Here is a 23,784-nt window from a genome sequence, read left to right as displayed (position 1 = left end):
AAAAATATGCTTCTGTAAGGGGTAGTGTTTTTTTATTAAAACATATCTGACAGTGAATCATAATTTTTTTTAACTGCTTCTGTTGTGGGTTGGTTGAATTTGAAAGTGCCTTCCCCCCAAGGGGTATATGTTTTACTGGAACAGCCCTTACTGACTTTCTTATAATTTCAGGTACACAAGAAAAGTTCTACCTAAATGGAATATTTCGGCTAGAGTAAGTACGAAAGTCACAATATTTTTCACCCTAAACATACTGTGTACAGAGTTTATCATTTTAGTGCTGAAATTATTTTTGATGCCTATCTTTTCTTTTTGATATTGACTTTGTCCTTTTAATACCAAAACTGTCATGTAATTTTAAGATGCACTCCATTTATACAAGTCAGTTCATAATCTTACACTGTTTCTTTACTGAAGCTTGTTTAAAATTGAAAGTTGGACAGAATGGTTTAAAAATAGTATTGTCTTATTTATATGATATGCAAGCAACAATTCTAGGGATCTATTTTTGATGCTATATTTGTATGAAGGAAGATTTGATGTTTTTGGCATTTTTATGTATAAGTGATTCTTTTGCCTCCAAAAAACTATTGAAAAATTTAATTTCATAATCTTAAAATTTGCCATGTTCTAAGTCTCAAAGACAAATGTATGAAATTTGAATACATATCACATGCAAAATATTTTTCCCTCATAATTTCTTATATAATTTTCAGCTATAATTTCCAAGAGCTTCCTGAAGAAGGAAAATACATCGTGAATTTATACTTAAGCATTTGCTTCAATGCACGCAGCAGTACATGTGATATTGTGATCCCAGTATTAGAACATACGATCATGCCTAAAGCCATTTGCACTTGGAATGAGGGATTTATTGATTCAGGTCTGAGCTCACTCTCTCTTTTATTCTCTTGCCTCCAACCTTCCCTTTCTTGCCTACTCCACCCCTCTCAAACAGTTGTAAGATGTTCCTTGTCTAGCCAAGAATAGTGGGAGGCAATATGTAGCAATTAATTTTCTGAAGACAGCAGCAATTGTAGCATTGATTTCACTGTTCATTTTTAAGGATTTAGTGAAAATATTCTGCTATTCCTTTTAACATTTTTGGTGAAGATCACTGTATTATTGAATTTGAATAAATGATTGTGTTACAGTTTTTCTATTTATATATTTCCTAAACCCCTAGATGGATTTTCTTCATACTTAGGATTGATCCTTATAAGACTAATATATCAGTTTATTCAGTGACCTTGGGGTCATGATCAGAGTCATAGAAAGTTTACATTAAAGTTTTGGTTAATGTTGTTTCATGTTTCCTAAAGTCTTGAAAGATTTTCTTTATTCATGGAATGAATCATTATGAAATAAGGCAATTCATTTGGTAGCATGCATCCTTGCCCATTTAACTTTGGGGTCATGGTTACAGTTATAGAAAATTTGTGACAAGATTTTAGTTTTCAATGTATTTTCTTTATATTTGGGCTGATATGTTATGATCTGACATGCATCCTTGCCCATTTAACATATTTGCTTACCTATCACTGTCACAGTCTCAGACAAAGTTTTAATGAGAAAAAAAACTAGTTTGCTTATATCTCTTGGACGCAGAATGAATCATCATGAAACTAAGACAGTTCATTCAGTGACGTTCATGCATGCCCTTTTGACTTGGGGCTAAAAGTCACAGTCACAGAAAATTTTCTTGTAGATTTATTTTATCTGAGTATAAATCTTAAACCCATTGTTGGATTTTGTGTATATATTTGAGGACTCATTAGTAAGCTAAGACAATTATTAATGTGACATGTTCTCTGAAACATTTTACTTTGGGGCCAGGGTCACACATTTTACAGCAGTATTTTAATTGTGTGCTCAGCATGGATATCTGATGTAAGTTAGGACCTTTTGGATAAATTATTGCCATGAAATTTTTTGTGGGACATGGTACAATGATTGTGCAATACTTGTAGAAGATGATGCATTATCCTTACAAACTGAAGCAACATCCAGGGCTAGGAGATATTGCAAAATACTCTGTGAACTTGATAAAATGTTTAGTGTATGTTGCAAAAGCTTGATGCAGCATAGGGACTTGAAATGTGAAACTATAAGTTTGTTGTGTATATATTTTGTAACCATTTCATTAATATATATCCTATTTTAAATTAGCTATGCATTGCAGAGATTAAATGAAAAAGAGCTTAATAATTTTCAAACATTTAGAAGTGTTGTTTCATACACAGATTTTCAGCATTCTCTCTAGCTAGTCTTGAATAGAGGTGTGTGTGGGGTGAAGTGTGTGTGAAATTTTTCAAATAAAATTGTATTTGATGGTTGTAATAGATGACTAGGTACTTTATAATTGCTACCTTAAAATGTGAAGAAAAAATTATATAAGCAATGAACGGCTAACATTAGGGGTGTATATCTACAAATATCTCAGATATTGAAAATATGAGCTTAGATTCAGATTTGCTAGGTCACAGATATGTAGTATAGTAAATTTCAGCCTGATATCTCTGTAATTAAAAAGTTGCAAACATTTGACAACCCTCCATTGTAAGACAATGAATTTGGTAGTGACAAACAATATTACCCCTTCCCCGTTTCAAATGGCCATGATAACCCAGATTAGTAATTAAAACTTTTAATAAAATTTTGCATACAGCCATCATTTACATAAATGTGCATGTGGAATTTTTTAACTTAAATCAGGAATTGTCACCTGGGGATCTCTATGTGATTTTGACATTAGAATGACCCTAAAGTGATTAAGAACAATGTAACTGCCACATGTTATATGTGTTCACTACATAAAACATATAATTGCACTTAATCATTGCCATATGGTGTTGAAGAAGATGTTTATGTTGACATATAAAATTGCTGTCTTAAGGAATTAGTGCAAATCCATTGATGGATTTGATTGCATAATTTTAACTTTCAAGCTTTAGTTTATTTGTATTTGCTTACAATGGATACACTTGTTCTGTCCATAAAAGGGAAGCAACTCCAGCTTCACTGACACTCAAAGTTGCTATCACCCCCACATTCCTTTCCCAACAGTGTTAACCAGCTTTAAATCTATACCCAACCATCACACACCCTACTCTCACTTGAGCTACAGTAAATGTTTGTGTATTCCTTCACTTTTGAATTATTGATGGGCAGATGTACATGTCAGATAAATTGTACATGATTCCTATATAAGTATAATTAGCAATAGGCAGCAAACTATTCCTGTCTATAACAGTCCTAAGAAAGAGAAGAGTAAGGTAATAGTTCTTCTGTAAATAAAGTTAGGATTGTCAGCATCGCCTAAATGGATATATTCATGTGAATATGAATTCAATCCTAACAAAAGACTTTTCTGTGACCAGCTTTGCTGTATATTAGTCTTTAGTCCCTTGAGAAAAATCAACAGCATTATTATTATTTGTATTTATTATTATTATTATTATTATTATTATTGTTATTACAGGCTTTTCCATAACGAGCTGGGCAGCAGGGCAGACAATAGCCTTGAACCAGTCACTAGAAGGCTACCAAGAATTGGAACTTTTCCAGAAACTAGGAATTAGGGGTTACCTCTTGGACCAGCAATGTAACTACAGCACTTTGGTGGATGCCAGTAACTGGAAAAATGGCAAGTTTCCATACCTTGATTTAATGTCAGTGTTAAGTCTAACCTTTCCTTGTTTAATATTTCGTGTGTATTTACCATTCCTTGTTTAATATTTCATGTGTATTTACCTTTCCTTGTTTAATATATCATGTGTATTTACTTGATTATCTGAAGCATCTTTTATAAAGTGTGCGGAAAATAGACATAATTTCTAGGGCTTTCATTAAAATGATATTTTATGGAGTCCCGAGGACCTCCACAGTTGAATTTTATAGGGTCTTTACAAGATGTTAAAGGGTCCCACTTTATAGTTTCTACAGTAAGTTGTGTGTGTGTGTGTGTGTGTGTGTGTGTGTCTGGTCTCACTAGAATTTTGGTGAAAATAGGAGTTTCACCAGCAAAAGATGCAGTCCCCTCTCACAAACATGTGGGGTATACATGAAGTGGATAAATATCCCCTATAATGCCAAGAATAAACAGACACAAAACCTTGTGAGTTTTACTTATTTGTAATACTTTAAATATTTATGTATTAAAATTGATATCCCATCATTCGACTTGGGAACACGCTACACAAGGCCGTTATTTAGACAGTAATATGTTGTGCCCTCTGAACAATAATATGGGGCAAGGCATCTTAATTACAGAACTGGATGATCTTGAATTTAATTTTAAAGTTTGCAATGAACTTATTTTAAAGTTTGTAAAATGGTCTTGATTTGTCCTTTTTCTGATCTGACATGTTTTGAATTTTGCAAAGATCCATCTGCTCTAACATTTTTCATCATGTAACATCCACCAGTCACACCGTAAAGCATCTTGCTTTTAATCTGGTGCCATTTTCTATAAAACGATAGACTGGTCCACTACCTAATTTTAATATGAATATAATGAATCTGTGAGGCTAAGGTCAAATTGATGAAACCCATTTTTTTTTAGAAAACTTGGTCATATACAGTTGCTATAAATAAAAAACAAAGAAAATTCTTAGTCAGCAGTGATGTTTTTAAAGCAGATTCTCAAAATTTATTAGAGTGGAATTAAGGAGATGATACTAAAAATGATAAACACAACTTTTGACTGATTTTGATTTATATTTTTTTATTTACCAAAACAGTGTAATCCCTCTACTGGAGAAAATAAAATGTAATTTGTTGAAAAAAGGCATAATGATTATGAGAAAAGCATAATGGCTGGAATGCATGTGTTTAACCCCCAAAATAATTATCCAGATTTGCAAACAGCATTTTGTCCAAGTCTCAATGTGAAAACAACAAATGGTAGTAATATTTATTATCACATTGAATTTGAATCCTTTCCACATTTTCCTTTGAAGATCACATGCACTATACTTATTCAGCTAGACTCGAAAATGAACACAATGCATAATTAATGAGCATGACCTCAACAGATGGCGTAGAAAATCCTTGAGACCTCTGTTTCGAGAAACCTTGACCTTTTCTGCAAGCTGGAAATTGACTTGGTCAGCAATTTTTATTGTGTCCTATGGGACTCTTAGGCCGGGGTTTTAATGCATCATTTCTAATTTTATTGCTTCAGGGACACATATTTTTGCATTATCAGAAGCCCAGCTTTCAGTGTACACCGCTCCCTCAATAACTCGCGCCCGGATAACTCGCGATCCCGCTTATAACGCGGTGTCCGTCTTGGCTCCCGATTTTTTCCAGAGAAAATGTATTTAAAATATCTTTAAAATATGCTGAACATGAAAAAATTACGATAAGAATTGATAAATTAAACCTTGATACATTGCTCGTTTTATCATCGAAAATGGTGATCAATGCCTGTAAAAATATCATCCATATTTTGAAATTTGCAAGTTCTAAAGAAGAATTAATTTCAGAGATCTCGAAAATGCTTAATTACGCATATTTGGACGCCAATTTTTGATCTGGGAGGCAGAAAATCACTGAGGCGGGAGTCCTCCGTACGCATGTAATAGGTGCGCGGGAAAATTCAAAGATTTGCCGGTCCTGTTTCAGCCACCTGCTTTGTGGGAAAATGTGTTGATCAGTTAACTGTGCTGATATTTACAATGACAGAATTTAGTGACTGAAAGACTCTTTGATGTACTGTTGCCATTTTATAAGAGTACATTAAAAAAAAAAAAACATGATGCAACAGCTAGGCGGCTAGTTCAAAGGCTTTGACTAGCGGCCGAGTGAGAAAATGTACTGATATTTATTGATTGAATTCAGAGGCAGAAAGACCCAGTTTTGAAATCCTAGCGAGACCTCTGTTTAAAGATATCATATATTATGTAAGTTTTTATGATAAATAATTGTCAGTATACTGTAAATAAACAGTCTGGTGAAATAGCGATCAATGAAAACTTCTGGTAAATGCTAACAGGTGGCAACAGAGAATGAAATAAACACCAATTAAACGTCTTCCTGTTTGAAAGTCACGTTCTAATCCTTTAATTCCGTTTCAGTGTAAACATTATAATCACAACATATTCTGTTCATTGAAAACATGAAAAGAGTCAATCGACCGTCACATTGAAACCCGTGAGTACTTCTGTGAGAACCTAATTACATGTACATGCCGGCTTTGTTTTGATCAACAACTTGGGGAAGTGTTTGTTGCATTAAAAAAAAAAATCGATTACAAGAGACCTCGGGTGCTGGATTAAGGGTCTTGGAGCCGCCTTTGACGTAAAGCAAAACAGTAACAGAGACAACGACGATGATAGTGACTTCGAATGTTTCAGTGAAACTGATGTCATTAATGCCGAGGCTGTTGGGAGAAATTCGTACAGACTCATGGTCCTGAGATGGGCGAATCTCTTGATGATATGGAAGAGTGGATTTGTGCTGACAATGATTGCCCCACAGCCGAATACATGTCAGATAAAACTATAACTATTTATATAGCAAACAAATTTGCAGCAGAAGACGATTCTAACTGGAGTAACACAAGTGTTGAAAGTGATGCAGACGCAGATTTTGCACCCCCCACCCCTCTGCACAGGAAGCAATCAAATATTTTGATATTGCCATAAGGTGGCTGGAGACCCAAAATGTTGACTACGTAAAGCTCATGCAGTTGAGAAATGTGAGTGATTTTGCTCGGTGGCAGAGAAACCAAGGAGTAACACACACACAAAAAAAATAACTGATTTTTTTCAAAAAGTGAATTGATATTTGTCAAGCGTGGCACAAACGGCAAGTATTAACTTGTTCTAATTTACACTGTTTTAAATTTGTAGACCAATTAAATATGTTAGTACTGATTAACCCTTGTTTTTTTTTTTTCCATTTTACTTCTATCACATTCAAAAATATTTATCTATCGTTCAGTTGACACTGTTTCTCGAAAAGAGTAGATATTTTGTATATAAAAAAACGTCTAATTTGGATCAAAGAATAAAACTAGAATGTATCCAATTCAACATAAAAATTAGTGACGTAGTATACAATGTGTGAAGTGGTACACATGTTAAGCGAACGGAAACCACGTGGAATAATGTTTTCGATGATCGCCTTAGTATACTGTAATTTATCCTGAAATTAATGTTGTTCTATGAGGAAATAATAAAGTACACCGTTATGAAGAGATATTATTAACATTTAATCTCAGAACGATTATAAAGTGAGTATTCAACAGTATAATCTGTCTACCCCCCCCCCACTTATTTCCCCGTTATGTCGTCAATCACTTTATTGGTTTTGGGCTTATTTTATAGGTCCCTCGATAACTTGCGCCTCACTTATAGTGCGGTCGATGTTTTTGGACCTCAATGTGCGCGAGTTATCGAGGGAGTGGTGTATTAAGGTCAAACTCTTTTTTCTGGGGAAAAATATAGTTTAGTATACCGTATTTCATATATATTTTTGTATCCTTTTATTTTTTGTACACAGTCCAGTTGTAAAAATAAAAGTTATTTAAATTCGTCATATTTTTTCATACATATCACTTTGTATTTTTTGAAAAATCCTTTAAACTATCATACATAACATTCCTCATAAGATTTAATTTTGCAAAAACGATTGAAAATACCATATTGCCATTTTTAAAAAGAATTAATAAGAGGTTATAATCATGATCATATACAATTAACTTATTAACCCCTGGCACCACGTTTACATGGCAGGAGGTAGTAGCCTATTGCTGAACTCTGTAGCATGAAGGTCATGTATGATACACTAAAGTGGGTGGTATTATAGAAAGATAGACAGATGTAGCTCTACAATGATACCAAATAATCTGGAAGTTCTAGTTGCACTACAAAATACAGAGGGAAAAACTTAATTTTTTGGACCCAATTATTTTCCCGCAAAATTTGTCCGTGGTCAAAATCCAATTTTGTGTCTGGATTTTAGACTTTTTGGCCTCAGATGTAAGGCAGACTGGTCTGAACTGCACACAGGCAGATGAGCCTTTGCAAAAAGTAGGATAAGACTGCCTTTTGGAATAAAGAGTGGTCTCAATATGAAAATGATGGGTCTGCTAAGCAAAAAAACCCCAAAAAAACAAAACAAAAAGAACTCCAAACTTTTACCCTTCTGCTCATGCGCAAGTGAAATAGCCAATGAAAAATGATGTTTCTAATACAACTAGGTCTTAGGCTAAAGGAAAATCACTTGGAAGTCAGTGTATTAGGATGTATTCAGAAATAGCCCACAAAATGTGTTTCCTACTCACATTTCAAGCAAAAGCTACAAAAACCTACAGGGGTTAACCCTTTACCTCATGCAACTGCCTTTGGACGCCTCTACACCATTCGCATGGAAGCGCCTTTTGACATCGGCTGTAAACATCAGCCATTTTAAGCCGGTTTTCGTAGCACCACCTTCAGGGAAAACCTCCTATTAGGTACTACATTCATTTTGCGAATGACAATTACGTCAGATCATGTGGTCACTGTTTATGCGCTGGTCAATATCTGCTATTTAAAGTAACTGGGTCATAATCTCCACTCTCCAAAATGGCGGTCATGGATTTCATTCAGTACTTAAGTTTTGACGATTAGAATCACAACTATGAAAGATTCAATAACCAGGTAAAGGCTCTGATATTGATGTAGGCAGCAATTAGTTTTTATAAATTATCAAATTCAGATGACTTAGTGATGTAGACGGAGACAAAAAACTTGTAAATTTTGAGTATGAGAAATGGCATCTACAGTTGGTCACGTGGCCTCACTGACATGATGGTGAATGAGTTCTCTCAAGACTTTAAAGCACATAATTTATTATTTTTAACCTCAGATGTGTTTTTTTGGGGTAGGTTTTTATTTGCAGACAGCTTTGAAAATATGCCAAGGTACAATTTAGATACATCCAATGATGAAAGTTTTGCTTTGCTAAGTGTAATATAAACAGTGATTACTTTGGATTCGTTTTTAAGTAAGGCATCAAATAATGAATCAAGTGATTAAGAAATAAAAGAATCACCATTTATAATCGTGCAGAAAGGTCACTAATAATTTCACATATTAATTTTTTAACCATTTACTTTTATATTTTTTACTTGAATCAAGAAGAAGTTCGCATTTCAAACGGCTTTGTAAAAATACCAATATATGATATTGATACTTCAAAACTACAATGTGCAGGCAGGTCGCTGATCATTTCATTCTTTTATTACTTTTGTAACCAAGTATTTTGATTTTTTTTATTTGCTCAAAAAGAAGTTCGCATTTCAAATGGCTTTGAAAAAATACTGATGTACAATATTGATACATCAAACTATGAATACAATGTTTGCTGTGAATGTTTCATATAATACCAAATGAAAAATGTAACTATTTGTTGCCTCAGATAAAACTGACCTGACCTATTTGTTAACTTCATGTATCACATCAAATAATGAAGCAGAGATCAAGAAATAAAGAAATAATCGCCATTTATAATCATACAGAAACACCTTAAATCATCTCTCACTGAAATGGCAGTTTTTCTGTTAATCGACTCTCATTTATTGACCCACCCTTATTTGTCTTCGTTGTTGATGAGAAAATACAATGATTGAAGCATAAGCACTCTTATTGACATTACAATATCTAATGGTGTTTATTAGCAACTGGACAAAGGCCTTCACAGAACATATCCTTAACTATTACCGTTAATTAGTTCTCCTTATCAAGTCTGTCACCGTAACAAAACATCACATGCACTTTAAAATGAATTCAGAAGTCCTTTCATGTTTTCTTATCCAACAAAATTAAAATATCTCAGTACATGCTAAAGTGAAGACCACAGAACATTGGTCAACTAGTCTTATTGTTCATTATAGTCATGCAAAAATAAAATATAAAAACCTTGTCATATATAATTGTAAATTTGAAAGTCACCAACTTTGTTAAATTGATTGAATATATATTTTATCTTTTACATGCTTGTACTGTTTTCACATGGATATAATTAACCTTTTATTGCAAATCTATTCTACGATATAAACCTTTATTGTTATCTTCATTGATGAGAATTTGAATAACTTTAGTAATGTGTATGACCACATGTCCTTGCAACATCTGCTGTATGGACAATGGCCTTCATAGGACATTGACAGATTTTCATTTCCCTATAGAGAGCCTCATTTCTCTACTGACGGCCTCGTTGATTTGACCTCTTCTTTCAATCTTGCCCTCTGTCTGTTTTCAACTGGAATAACCAAAGCTCTAAGTATATTTAATTAGCATGTAAATAACACTGCATAGCCATGTGGTTGTTGTGACAATATATGTCGTAATTAAAACAAGAATGAATTGATGATTTAGAGGTGTTAATTGATGATGAAAATAGTAGTATCCTTAGTACATGAAGATTATCACAGTCATCAGGTAACTGAAAACAGTCTTTTTTCTCTTTGCAAAGCTAAAAATAAAAACCACCCTGAATAAATACAGACTTGTACACTGGCAAAATTTTGTTTCATCTCTCCATCTCCCTCTCTCACACACACACACATACACACGCTCATGCACATTAACTGAAATGTGTTTTCAAGTTGATTTATTTTGTTGGAGTTTTATAATGATGTTATTGTTGCTGTAAGAATACAAGTTGCTCTTAACTTCTTGACAATGTGGACTCATATCATTGCGTACAATTTACCAATAAATAACACCCACAACTAATACATGTTCAAACCATCTTTATCATTTTGCCAACATTACACAGCATGATGAGCTTGCATATTGAGACATCCTCTTTCTCTCTCTGTCTCTCTTTCTCTCTTTATCTTGTTCACTATTGAAAAAAATCTTTTTGAGTACTTTTATTTTTATTGTCTTTGGATTCTTGAGTTGACAGCAGAATGAGACAGAAAATATTATACGTTTTTTTTTTACGTTTATACCATTTGGTTGCCAAGTAGTATATGTTCAATAGAACTTGTTCGGGTTTGATCCCTTTATTTTTCGCACACATGCAGTCAGTACCACAAAATGATAATTACTTATATTACATATAATTTTTCGTTCACTGAAATTTATAATTATTTTTCAGTGTACAAAAAATTACATGAAATACAGTAGTAAGTATAATATTATATATAGCAGCACAATTCTAGCTGTATAGTCTCAATGAAAAGTTAGGTTGTACAAAAGTGTGAAGATCATAACAGTGTTAAATATTTTACAGGATAAAGCCTTCCCAATAAAAGTAAGCATCAATTCCTGTAAGATACAGATGCTGCCATTTTTACAGGTTTATGCTATAAACAACAAAAGCAAAACAAAGGCTGAAATCCTTCAAATGTAGGATACAGATTTGTTGCATTAACTTAATGCATATAGAACAGGGTGGTAGTTGATACACTCGATGTGCTCCACTGTCTGAGTTCAAACTCTTCCAGTGTCCATTGACAGTGAAACTTATTCTTATTGAGTGTATCAACTTCCACTAAGCATGACAAAATTTGTTATGTGAAATTCAATTTAGAAATTTTAAGATGCTGTGCCACCAAAGAAAAACTTGGATATTTTGAGGGAATACAGTTTCTGTAATGGATTTTAACTTCTATTTTAAAGATTGTTTTCCTTTTTCTTACATTTAATATATGTTTTGCAGAATTTTATTTCATTCAGCACTCCATGTTTTCATTATTTAGAAGGTTTTACCATCAGAGTATTTGTTGCAAGTCTTTATATTTATATTTTTAGATATTTTCTTTCAACTGACATTATAAAGCCTATATTGTGTGAACACGTTAAATACATATATCTTAATAGCTAGACCTTATATTTTAAGGATTGTATCATTTTACCTTTATATTCTGTCTTTTACCTTGTAGTATTTCATGTTTGAAAAGTTTTATGGCTATATGTTTATGTGTTTTTTGTGTATATGACACAAGTCCAGGAGAAACAGATGGGTATCTTTAGTTTAAAAATTTGCCTCACAAAGTCATGAAATAATAATGCATTTAGTTAGGAAACCAGTCTATACTTTTACAGACAGTGGCACCAGATGATAAATAAAACAGGCTTATCGATGTGGCACATGGATGTTATATGAAATTTTTTAAAGCAGATGGATCTTTTTAAATTTCAGAATATGTTAGGATAAGACAAAGGACAAAACCAATAGTGCATTACAAATTTGAAAAGAAGAATTTGAGAATGATTAAATACGGCACTCGGATTGTACATATCATCATGCTAATTGCAGAATCTGTAGACTTTACAATAATTTAGCAAAAGTTAGGTATGTAGACTAGTTAAAGCAAGTGTTGTATATAAATAATCGTCAGTATGTTTTGTGTATATTATGGAACTATTCCACATAGATCTGCTAATTTATGGCAAGGATTATAACCAGCAGCAGATTGCAGTAAGTAGCAGAAATAAATGTAAATTTTTCATAGTGTCCTGTGATTATGGCATATAATATATAGATTACAATTTTTGTGCTCAGATTACAGATTACATTTTTTTGCCACTTAAATTAGCAGTAATTATGCTTATACCTCTTTCAGGGTTGCCATGTATGCATAAACTTTTAATATCTCCCTTAAATAGTGACATAATGAGATATTATGCTGGTCATAGAAACATGCTTTAATAATCTATTTTTATTTCTCATCCAGCTTATTTTGTGGTTGTAACTGGATACATAATGTAGTTCTACTTTCCTCTTTAGATTGTCCCCAAAACATATCTCTGGTCAATCTCCACAACACTTCTACAATGTGTCATATTTCGGAGACATGCCTGTCTGTATCATGCTGCCTAACTGAGTCCCGTATACGCAGGAACTATTTCTTCTCATTGGAACTTGATCCCTGTGAGTTCCAAATGACCATCACCATTGAGAAACTAAAGATCAAACAGGACTGGTTCACTGACTATGTATGGGGTAAGTTTATTCAAAATATCTATGACTTCTTTCGCAGAGAGATGACATTTATCATCCCATTGAAAGGTACTCTGAGAGAATCATAATGATACCTCCCAAGTTTAGCAGTTTGGTTAATGCAGCCAGTATAAGGAAATAATGAAAGTTAAATGTAACAGCTAAATAAATTTTTTACAACATTAAAATTCTTGCACTGTATTAAAAATAGTAATATTTTCTGCAGCATTAAAACAAAACTTGAAAGAAATCTGTCAATTTAGGCAGCAACTGGTTCTTTTTTACATTACTATGACATAAAGTGATGTCTTATTGGTTTTACCATGGTCATATATATTTGCTTCATGATCAAACTAGTGTACATCAGCCAATATTGACTCCACAGTTAGTACACACCAACCAGTGTTGACTTCCAAACTAGTGCACACTAGTCAATATTGACTTCCAAACTGGTGTACATCAGCCAATATTGACTTCCAAACTAATGCACATAGCCAATATTGACTTCCAAACTAACGCACATCAGTCAATATTGACTTCCAAACTAGTGCACACCAGCCAATATTGACTTCCAAACTAGTGCACACCAGTCAATATTTACTTCCAAACTAATGTAGACCAAACAATATTGAATCCCAAAATAGTGCAAACCAGCCAATATTGACTTCCAAACTAGTGCACACCAGCTAATACTGCCTTCCCAAGCTTTGTTATGGCAGGCACCATGAAAAGGTTAAAGTATCATTTTCTGATTGGGGTGAAGAAAGTATGTTTCTGGATGTTTTAATGTTTTTTTTTAAAATATCTATCAGATTTAATGAAATCACTAGCCCTATATTTTTAATGATGACATAGGTCATATGGTACAAGTTAATAAAAATATTTTCAAGCCATTAATAAATGATGTACAGTAGAGTCATGTTGGCTTAAACCCGATGTCCCCATTTTGAACTGCTTTTAAGACTCGATGAAAAAACTTATAATTGTATCAAACCTATTTCATTTAAAGTACAGATATCTGTTTGAGCTTATTAATGCTTTACTGTATTTTAAAGCAGACATTACTATTATGAAATTAGTCTTGCCAACTAATAAATTCTTTTTCCACAAACTATGTTGTTATTAGCTATGTCTGCTTTTTCTTATGAGATAATGCAAATGTTATGAAATCAGAATTTAGTTTCAATGCAACAGTTGGTACATTTTTAGAGACAAGAGGAAATTTATTGAGAGTAGATTTAAACAATGCAAATATTCTTTGTTTGGGATGACATGTCATACATGTACCTGCTTACCTGCAAGCTAATTAGTTTAATTATTCTTCAAGAGATTTGTAAAGTTTCGTTCACACAGAGGTCAGAATAATTTATCATAATGTGCCTCAGTTAATATTTAACATTCCCAATGGTTGTTGATTAACTCAGAGTCATACTTGAAATTTATGGTTTCATTTCTTTGAATTCTCATTGAAAAATATGTAATTCAATTACTTTTCTGCAAATATTTTTAGCCATTTACAATATTTTTTTTTAGACTAATAATTTCATTGTCTTTTGTTTTCACTAAAATAAAATTAAGTTTTAAAAAAATTCACATGAAATCTCATTATCATGAAATTCGCATAAGTTGAAATCACATTAGTCAGTGGATACCTGTACATATCTTATTGGGTAGTCTCGGATGCAGTTTGTTTTGTCTTCTGTCAAATATGCACTTTTATTTATGGTGATCTCTTCTCCACAATATTTGTTTCAGATTCTTAATCAAGCACATAACATGGTATATGTAAATGAGAACAGCTTAAGTGATATTCTCATATCACATTGCCTGATTTCTGTGCCCATTTATTTTGGTATCAGTACACTTAACTCGTATCACAGAATATCCACACACACACAAACACAACTCAAGGCTTGAACCTTGCCTATGTTATCCACAGTAACAGTTTGCCAATGAAGAATGCCTGCTTATGGCAAATTGAATAAACGAATAAATGCTTATTGCTTGTCTGTGTTTTTCAAACATTAAACACACAGTTTAAAGACCATTTAAAAGTAAACTATTTGTTTATTTTTTAGAGTGTTGCAATTTTAAATGAAAAGACCACTCTTTGGTATGGGCCACATCAGACATTATTAGTCATCTTTCAAGGGAAAATGTACTAGCCTTGAAGGTAGTGATGCCACATATGGGTTCGGACAATCTTGCAGTTGTGTATGAATTAATAGTATCTTAGTTATCAGTCAACTTTAGACAAGCCACTTAATGCATTAGGTACAGCAGTTAGAAGACCTTGATCTGTTTATAACATATCTGACGTGTCATGTTTTAATGACAAAAGTTTGATGATGAAAAACTTGTTTCATTGTCGGAACTTCTTGAAAGTAACATGGCAGCCATTAGTCACTCATAGCCAAAAAAATATAGCAAGAAAGGCCAATTATTAAGGCCATACTTGATTAAATTACCACCTTGTCTAGGGGATATCATCAAGAGATTAGAATTTTGTAATAGTTCACAGACATGTGATAAATGCAAGAAAACAAATGCACATGACTGATACCAGTACTTCAGTCCTGTTGAAAGTAAGTTTGATCTCTTTGTGCTATCATAAGCTTAAAATGAAGTAGAAACATAGAATGCAACCAGTTTAGGCTTAAAATGAAGTAGAAACATAGAATGCAAGCAGTTTAGGCTTAATTTCTGATCTGAAGAAAAAAAATATTTAAATTTGTGCAATTAAATGATTCAGATGGACCTATTTTTAGTAAAATACCTGTAATATTGACAACTCTGAGAAACAAGTATAACATGGCCATTTCCAATCCATATGCTGTACATTTTCACACATGGACAATAAATATGGGGTTATCTGCCAAAAGGTATTGTTTCATTACAGTTGCAGATTAAGGGGATTAAGGATCTTAATATTATGCACATTTATATTTTTGTTGCTGTTTTTATTATAGGTAAGAGTGAAACATTTGCCTTAAATGGAGCTCTGAGGATTGGGTAAGTAGTGCAGACTTCCTTTGTTAAATATGCAATGGGAAGAAATTTACAAAGTATAGCTGTATCCATTAGGATTTGAATTTTGTTTGTTTCATAGTCAGATTCACATACCAGTAAACCTGTTTCTAGACCAGCTATACTGGTTAGTATGTGATCTCAAATACCTTGACGGCTTCACTGACCCTTTCCCCATATTCTGATATTCATCTTCAGATGTCACCAAGATTCACTTGTCAAAGTAGTCAACATGCTCTTTTGCTTTACCACCAGCTAATGAGAATCTGACAATGGGAATCATTCCTAGTAAGTCTGTTTCACCGTCCTGAGCACATCAACCTCTTTCTTGATAACTCATAATCAGGTTCAAAAACATAGACTGCACTAAAAGCGAAGGTGTGAGTTACCAAGGGACTGCTGAAAAATGAAAAAGTGGGTGCCATCTCATCTAGGCATTGAGAAGAATGTGGAAGGGGGTAGCAGCACTGTTTAATGGCTAAATACTCATTTTATAATCACGTTAGGATTAATTGTCAATAAACAGCTTTGTCTAATGAAATTGTTCAGTTTTCTATATAAATTATCTTTGTTTTCAAGATAATTAATGTCTGAGAGATCATGAAAAATATCATTCCAAGATCAACACATCATGTATGTGAGTCTCATTCTGTACCTGCAAAACATTCTGTATTACATCACTGGTTTTTGCACACAAAAAACAATATTCTTTTTGTTAAAAAATAGAAACCTTTTTTCCATGGAAAAAAGTCAACATTGAAACTGTATGTTAAAATTGTTTTATTAGTGAAATATTGATGTCACAATTTAATTACAAGTAATAATAAGCAAGTAATATGCTTTGTTTTCATTGCAAGTAATATCCTTGAGCAAAGCTCTGAGTGCCAATTCAGGAATTTAAGTTCACTATAAACTTTGGAACTTGCTTCTCTGTAGTAAACTATATCAATCAACAAAGCATTGAATTGACCATGTACTCCTTTCACTTTGTTGCCTTGCTATCTTTGATCACATTTGCCATGTCATTTAGATATTGGAACATGCCATGACAGCAGTAGTATTTATTAGTTAATTTGCCTCTTTTATTTTCAGATTTAGCATTTATCAGCTACTGGCAGAAAAGAACTACCTCCTAAACCTGAGGCTCACATCTTCTCTAAATGCATTAGGGGTGGGAGATGTCATAGCAGATGTTTTCCATGAAACCATGCTCCCAATGAATGATGCATGCAGCTGGAATAAGCCTTTCACTGATTCAGGTAGGATTGTCAGGCAAAAATTGATTCATAGGCAACATTTAATGAAGAGAAAATAAACTGACTAAATAAAGACTGGTTTATGTTCAAGTTTCATGGAGAAGGTTTTTCTTTAAAGGCTTAAATATATATTTCTTGGCTCATCCAGACATGTAGTTGGTTCATAAGGATAGATGGATTTTTCTGAAAATACATCACTAAAGTATAATTATTGTACAGTTTCATATGATGGAGCACAAGTGATAATGTAACAAAGTTTAGAGACCCGTTTTTCCCTAATTTTAATTCATGCAATTTTAAATTGATTTGATTGAAAAATGATTATATAGTTTAAATATGATAATTGGATGAGATGCAGCCTGCAGAATTATGGATTCCAAGTGTTAAGTGGACATTAAATGTGGAATATAAGACTAGATTGTTTCCACAATTAGGGATTCCAATTGTTAAGTGGACATTAAATGTGGAATATATGACTAGATTGTATCCACATGAAAGAGAAACTGTTACTACTTCATTGTACTTAGGAACAATACCAAGTGATGTGTTGTTAAAGATAAAAGGAATGTTCCATCTTTTAACAAAGACAAGCATTTTCATGTAATTATGATGCAGAAGGATCAACAAAAGTTGTTTTCATTATGCATGTTTGTACATTGCGTAGAGCTGTGAAAACGGCATTTGTAAAATGCAGTACAAGATGCATTCAGAATATGATTGGCTTTGAAGAATTAAAACAGGAAATACTTTTCAAACAGGTATTATTCTTTGGAAAACAAGTGAGTTAATGCAGTATAGAGTACCATATTTTGGTATGTATAATGCATACTCATGTACAGCATGCACACTGGTTTGCAACTCAGAATGAGGGGAAAAAAACAGTTCTGCCATATAATACACATGTGATATAATATATTGTAAAATCTTGATAATTTGCTCCATTTTCATAGCATAACAACAATTGGCCATTTTGGATAGTGGATACAAAAGTGGCAATATTGAAAGTATGTTATATCCTTCCAGTTAAATGGCTGGCCCTTAAAATGTTTGTTTTAAGTTTGCCTTATTGATGGAGTTCAGTCTATTGCATCAAATCCCTCTTCATTGTCCTCACTCTTCAAAAGTCACTGTATGTCCTTGTCTATCATTACCACTGGCATTACTACATAATAATTTTCATCTTCGTCTTCATACTTGTACCTTGCTGAGTCAGTTAAACATTGTTCACTGTTTTGTTACCAAGTATCAAATACTGCAGTTTAAAATGAGAAAGAAAAGACCCAAGTTTATTTTCTGAAGAAAAGTAAATAAATTGCAAATTTAACGGTACCTAGACAAAGCAAAGTGACTACTGCTATGTTAAGCTTATCGAAGTTTTAGGCAGCGCCATATACCTTGAAAGACCATGCTGAATCAATGAAGCACTGTCCACCTTTAAAAATATCCTGCTGTCAATTAAATATTGCCCACTCTTTTGTAATAAAGAACTAAGATTATTTTCTAAAGAAATGTAAATAAATTGCAAATTTACTTTGACAGATTATTGCAACTATGTTTAGCATATGAAAGTTAATAGCTGGCACTGATGGCCATGAAAAGACCAAACTGAGTCAAAGCCTTAATCACTGTGTAGCTGCAAATATATATTAAATAATATAATTTTAGATGAGAAATAAATATAAGAACCAAGTTTAGTTTACAAAGATGAACAAATGTTTTCCATCTTTATACATTAATTTATTTTGTTTCATGATGTGTCAGTTTTATCATAACAGACTAACTGTAGTCACCAAAAATATGTCTCCTAGAAGTACCTATGTTGAGAAATATATATTTCAATTCAACCAAGAGCAATTGATGAAAACATGTATTTTTTATCCACAATTATGGAATACTCAACAGTTATGGCACCAGTACAGTAAGTGTATTTTGGGGAGCTTTAGAACAACAAGTTAATAGGCATTACTTACATGTATTTCCAGTCACAGCACATAACAAAGTGTTACCCAGTGATGTAAAATAAAATGAGTTTTTTAACATAAGCAATCAAAGAACAAGGCTATCAAGGTTTGTAAACATTAATTATTTTTTACAAGGCTAGTAACAGTAAACAATTTAGTTATAATGCAGTGTGCAACCAATTTAATATTTCACAAGGAATAAATGTGACACATGTAGGCAGCTATTGTGCCTTCATCATTCCGTCAGATCGATCTGAAAAAATTACTTTCATTTCTTGTATAAAACATGCACCCCTGACTGAAAATAAGAAAATTAGGTGAAAAAATTGCTCATTATACATAGCTATGTATGGTAAGTATGGTTTCTACACTATCAGTTTATTTGAAAGAAAACATTTTACGGGTAATGATTTTGATTTACAAGAATTTCAATGTGATATTCAGTTATTAACTGTTTTTCAAGCATTATGCTTATTATTTCTCAACATAATTTTTTTCCAAAGGATTTTCACTTATTAATTGGAAGAAATCACATGACCTGGACAACATGGCACTTCCCTATTATGGACAATTACAGCTCCTAACTGACATCAACATTGCAAAATATCTCCTTGACAACCAATGTCAGAGACCAGCACAGGATCCTGCGCAAGCCCAAGGTTGGAATACTACAGGTATTATGATCTCACTGGCAACTGATTGTGGCAATGTTTTATCTTATCCCTTTTCCCCCATTCTCACCTGATCTCAAGTATGAAATATGGGCATTTATAGTTATTGTTCTGTCTGCCTGTCTGTATTCCATTTTCTGTCTGTCTTTAAACATTTTCATTTCTAGAGTATAACTCTCAAACCATTCAAGATATCTCTATGGACCATGATACACATATTGGACTAATGGTTCAGATGTGCATGGATTATTAAGAATTCTTCTGTTTAAATATTTGTAATCTTTTTGTCTGACCATCCACCCATTTATCCTTTATCCACACTTTCATCTCTAGGGCAGAACTTTGAAAACATTTATGACATTTCTATGACATTTTTTACACATAATAGAGACTACTGTTGCAGATATGCCTTTTTGCTATTGACAATTTTTCAGTTTCAGTGTATAATTTTTTTCTTTTTTTTCTTCTTTCTTTTAGCCATCAATTCATCCATGACTGTATTCATTATATCAGTCCTTCATGCCATGTGATCCATGTTGTGTTTTGTCAGCACATGATACTTAGAACATAACATGTGAAACATAGGACCAAATTATTTATTTAAAAAAACTTACTTTTATTATCATCTTGACCTATTTGGGGTCCTGATTTATCCATCCAACTTTAGCAGAAATGCCTATGATTTGGGTCATACATATTTTCAATTTCTAGCTTCTTGTCAGTTGCTAATTAATTTTTAAAACAATAGAGTGGAATAAAATACTGTTGGAAGAATAATACTAACACTAAAGCAGCAGCAAATCTGCAACCAAAAATGGCACATTTTCTGATCCATTTAATAATTAGGTATTTGTCTTATCTTCTTTAAACAATTTTTGTATTAAATTTCATGAGTATACAATGATATGGCCATCAAGTTAATTTTCTGTAATACCAAGAGGTATTACAATTTAAGGACCTCTGTTATATGTAAGTGTGTGCGTCTGTTGCAGAGCATCATGTTCCATTCTTTGGGTGTGCGTTAACAAGCTCATACCATTGAATGGGTTAGGACACTGGCGCATGAGATCCAGGCAGTAGATGTTGTCACTCATTGGAATGAATCATAACTAACCCAAGTGTTTTTATGCATTTTTGATGTACTTGCAGCCTGTACCAGCCAAAATGTGACAGTGAAAAGCATGAATTACACATCATGCTGGCTGAAAAATTACTGTACTGGGGTTGAATGTTGCATGGATGTTGACCTTGTTGACCGTACTTTCCACACCTATCTCTTTCTTGATGAATGTAACTTCAGTCTCAAAGTGGGAGTCGAGAAGCTGCAGTTTGAAGTGAGGCTGTCAGAAATAGAATTTGGTGAGTCCACTTTTCAGTTCAATTTTGAGTGACATAGTCTAGGAATCCTAATGTATGTAAGACTTGGAGAATTTTTTTTTTTTTTTTATGTCTGAAGACATTTATGCATGTTAACATATATAACTGTTTTAGTGTTCCAATACTTGCAGACAACAAAACTTTGGCACAGTTTCCACATTTTCTACAAGCACTGACACACTTTTATTCAGTTTGCAAGTCATACACTATTGTTATACACTATTAAGATTGCTGTTATAATGTTGTTTTTGTGTGCATATATTTTCAAAATAATTCACTTAGATTAAAAGTTATTCAAGGTAAGGCATGGCAGTATTTTCTTGGTACATATTGAGCTTAGGGTCACTTATATCATTGTCTATTCATAACACATTATGAGCAGATTTTAATCTTGTTCATATTTTACCATATCTCATTCTTCTAATCTGCTTACTCCCAGTCCTATATTTATTCACTTTAATTGTTGAATTTAGTGGATAAGTGCCCATTATGGGAATTCCTTTAAGATGACCTGATGGCTCATTCATAATTTATACAGTGGCCTCCCTCATGAACAGCTCCCCACCATCAGCGGTCACCCACTGTTTATGGCCAGAGTCCCTTGGCACCCACAAGTTTGTATTCAAAAGTACCCCTCAATAAAGGTCACCCCTCTAATGTGACTAGCAGCCAGTATATTAGTACACCCTCACAAGCAGCCACATTTTATTATTAATATGTGTCCAAAACCAATATTTAATTTATTTTTCCCGAAGTCTATTTCCAGATGTCAGGTCTTCATTATTGAAAGAAGTTTTGGCTAAAGTAAATGTACCACTAAGGTTATTGTTATATCATTAATGCCAACGTTTACAGGAAATTGGGTTGGCAATGTTTCAATAGAGTTTGGGGCTTCACACAGCTTTTTTTTTTTTTTTTTTTTTTTTTGATTATGACTGGACGTAATTATCAAGATCAGAACATGATCAGCATTGGCTAAATATAGATTTTGTGGATTAACACACTAAGAAATTAACCTTGAACAAAACAGGATACCAGACAAAAACTGAAAAATCACGTGACACTACATGAATCACTTCCTTTATAAACAGGGCATTTTGTTTACAAATGTTTCATCTGCATAATTAAATTGCAGTACTGTACATTTAGCAACATAGGAATAAATCATTGCAAAACTTTAGCATGTTATCACTTAAATAGAGAAATAATAATTTAGAAGAATAAGTAAAAGTTATTCAACTTGATGACAATGGGGAGAGTTCACTTGCCAAACATTTAATGTTGGGAAGACACAAATAACATCATAACAGATAAGGAGGATATTCTGTAACAGTGGGAAAATAGAGTAAATAGAAAGATAATTTTTTTAAAATGCAAAACAATGTATATACCAAGATTTTAACATCTTTTGAATGGTTTTACAGTGTGCATGCCATCAATACCCCACTCACATTTCACACCTAAGAAAAAGAACTATTATGTTACCTTGGTATAAGTCTGTTTTTAAAACAAGAAGAACATTTTAATACATACTGCTACTTTAAATGAAGATTTTAACTGCATTAAGTTATATGGAGCTTTCTTACTATATATCATACATATACATACACATAATCTTACAAATATAGTCCCCCTTTTGGAAAGCCACCCTTGTTATACAGCCACTTTCCTGGCACAGAAGGGGTGACCATATAAGGGACCACAATATTAGGCACACAACCATCCAGGCTTGTGCAACCTCCTCCAGGGCACAGAAGAGATAATGATTTTTAAAGCCACACCATATGATGTAAATGTAGCAGTATAAAATTACATCACAAGTTTGATGCAGCCCTTGGGCTGCAGGTTGCACATACCTGATATATTTATTAAAGAACTAATACAAACTTAAATGACGAACAAACATCTGACAGATCATTATCAATCCATTTGGTTTTGGTTATGATAAAACTTGACACAAATTGTATTTTCAACAGGCTATTGATTCCACTGTTAATTTTGTCATGCTGGTTATTGTGGCACATAACTAAGGTTATAGATGTTAGATTTGTCAGGCATTGGTCTATGTCTTGTTTTGTGATGGCAATCCAAATAAATTAAATGTTTTACATCCTGAAAATAGCTCAAGAAAAAGGGGGCATTTTTTAAAAGTGTCAATACCCCTTTTGTTCTACAAAAATGAGTCCATAGAAGCAACCGTTTTTTATCTAAAAAGGATTTAGAGGGGCAAGATACAATTCAGTACATTGCCCACCCTTCCCTCCAATATTTCGATGAATCATGAAAACATAGGCAGTTGAATCGAAATAATATTGGCATTACTTTGTTGAGTATATAGATAGTACATAAGGTTGCTTAGATCAAAACTACTACTGCTCTATTATTTCAAATATTTTCAGAGTATTAGTTCTGTGTCTTCTTATTCATTTTCATTTGCATAAATGAAATTCAGTACACTGGTAACTTTGATTTGAATCAAGATCTGTACTTCATTCAGCATAATTTTTTTTATTGTTCAAGGTTTGATGCCATGATGTAGTCAAG

The 23,784-nt window shown here is 33.0% G+C and overlaps 1 protein-coding gene across 1 annotated transcript in view; it reads left to right on the top strand.

Moving 5' to 3' along the window:
• Positions 1–23,784, top strand: part of LOC149782250 (uncharacterized) — a 300,926-nt gene that overhangs the window by 77,500 nt on the left and 199,642 nt on the right. The window contains exons 43-50 of the mRNA XM_089935100.1: positions 172–214; positions 717–883; positions 3,482–3,646; positions 12,736–12,951; positions 15,918–15,960; positions 17,068–17,234; positions 19,696–19,866; positions 21,013–21,222. Coding sequence (XP_089791226.1) covers positions 172–214; positions 717–883; positions 3,482–3,646; positions 12,736–12,951; positions 15,918–15,960; positions 17,068–17,234; positions 19,696–19,866; positions 21,013–21,222 — 1,182 coding nt within the window. The remainder of the gene's footprint in view (positions 1–171; positions 215–716; positions 884–3,481; positions 3,647–12,735; positions 12,952–15,917; positions 15,961–17,067; positions 17,235–19,695; positions 19,867–21,012; positions 21,223–23,784) is intronic.

This window comes from Sinohyriopsis cumingii, chromosome 15 (genome assembly GCF_028554795.1).
Source record: "Sinohyriopsis cumingii isolate HCF-2022 chromosome 15, ASM2855479v2, whole genome shotgun sequence".
Taxonomy (NCBI): Eukaryota; Metazoa; Mollusca; class Bivalvia; order Unionida; family Unionidae; genus Sinohyriopsis; species Sinohyriopsis cumingii.
This window is presented reverse-complemented; position numbering and strand designations above follow the sequence as displayed.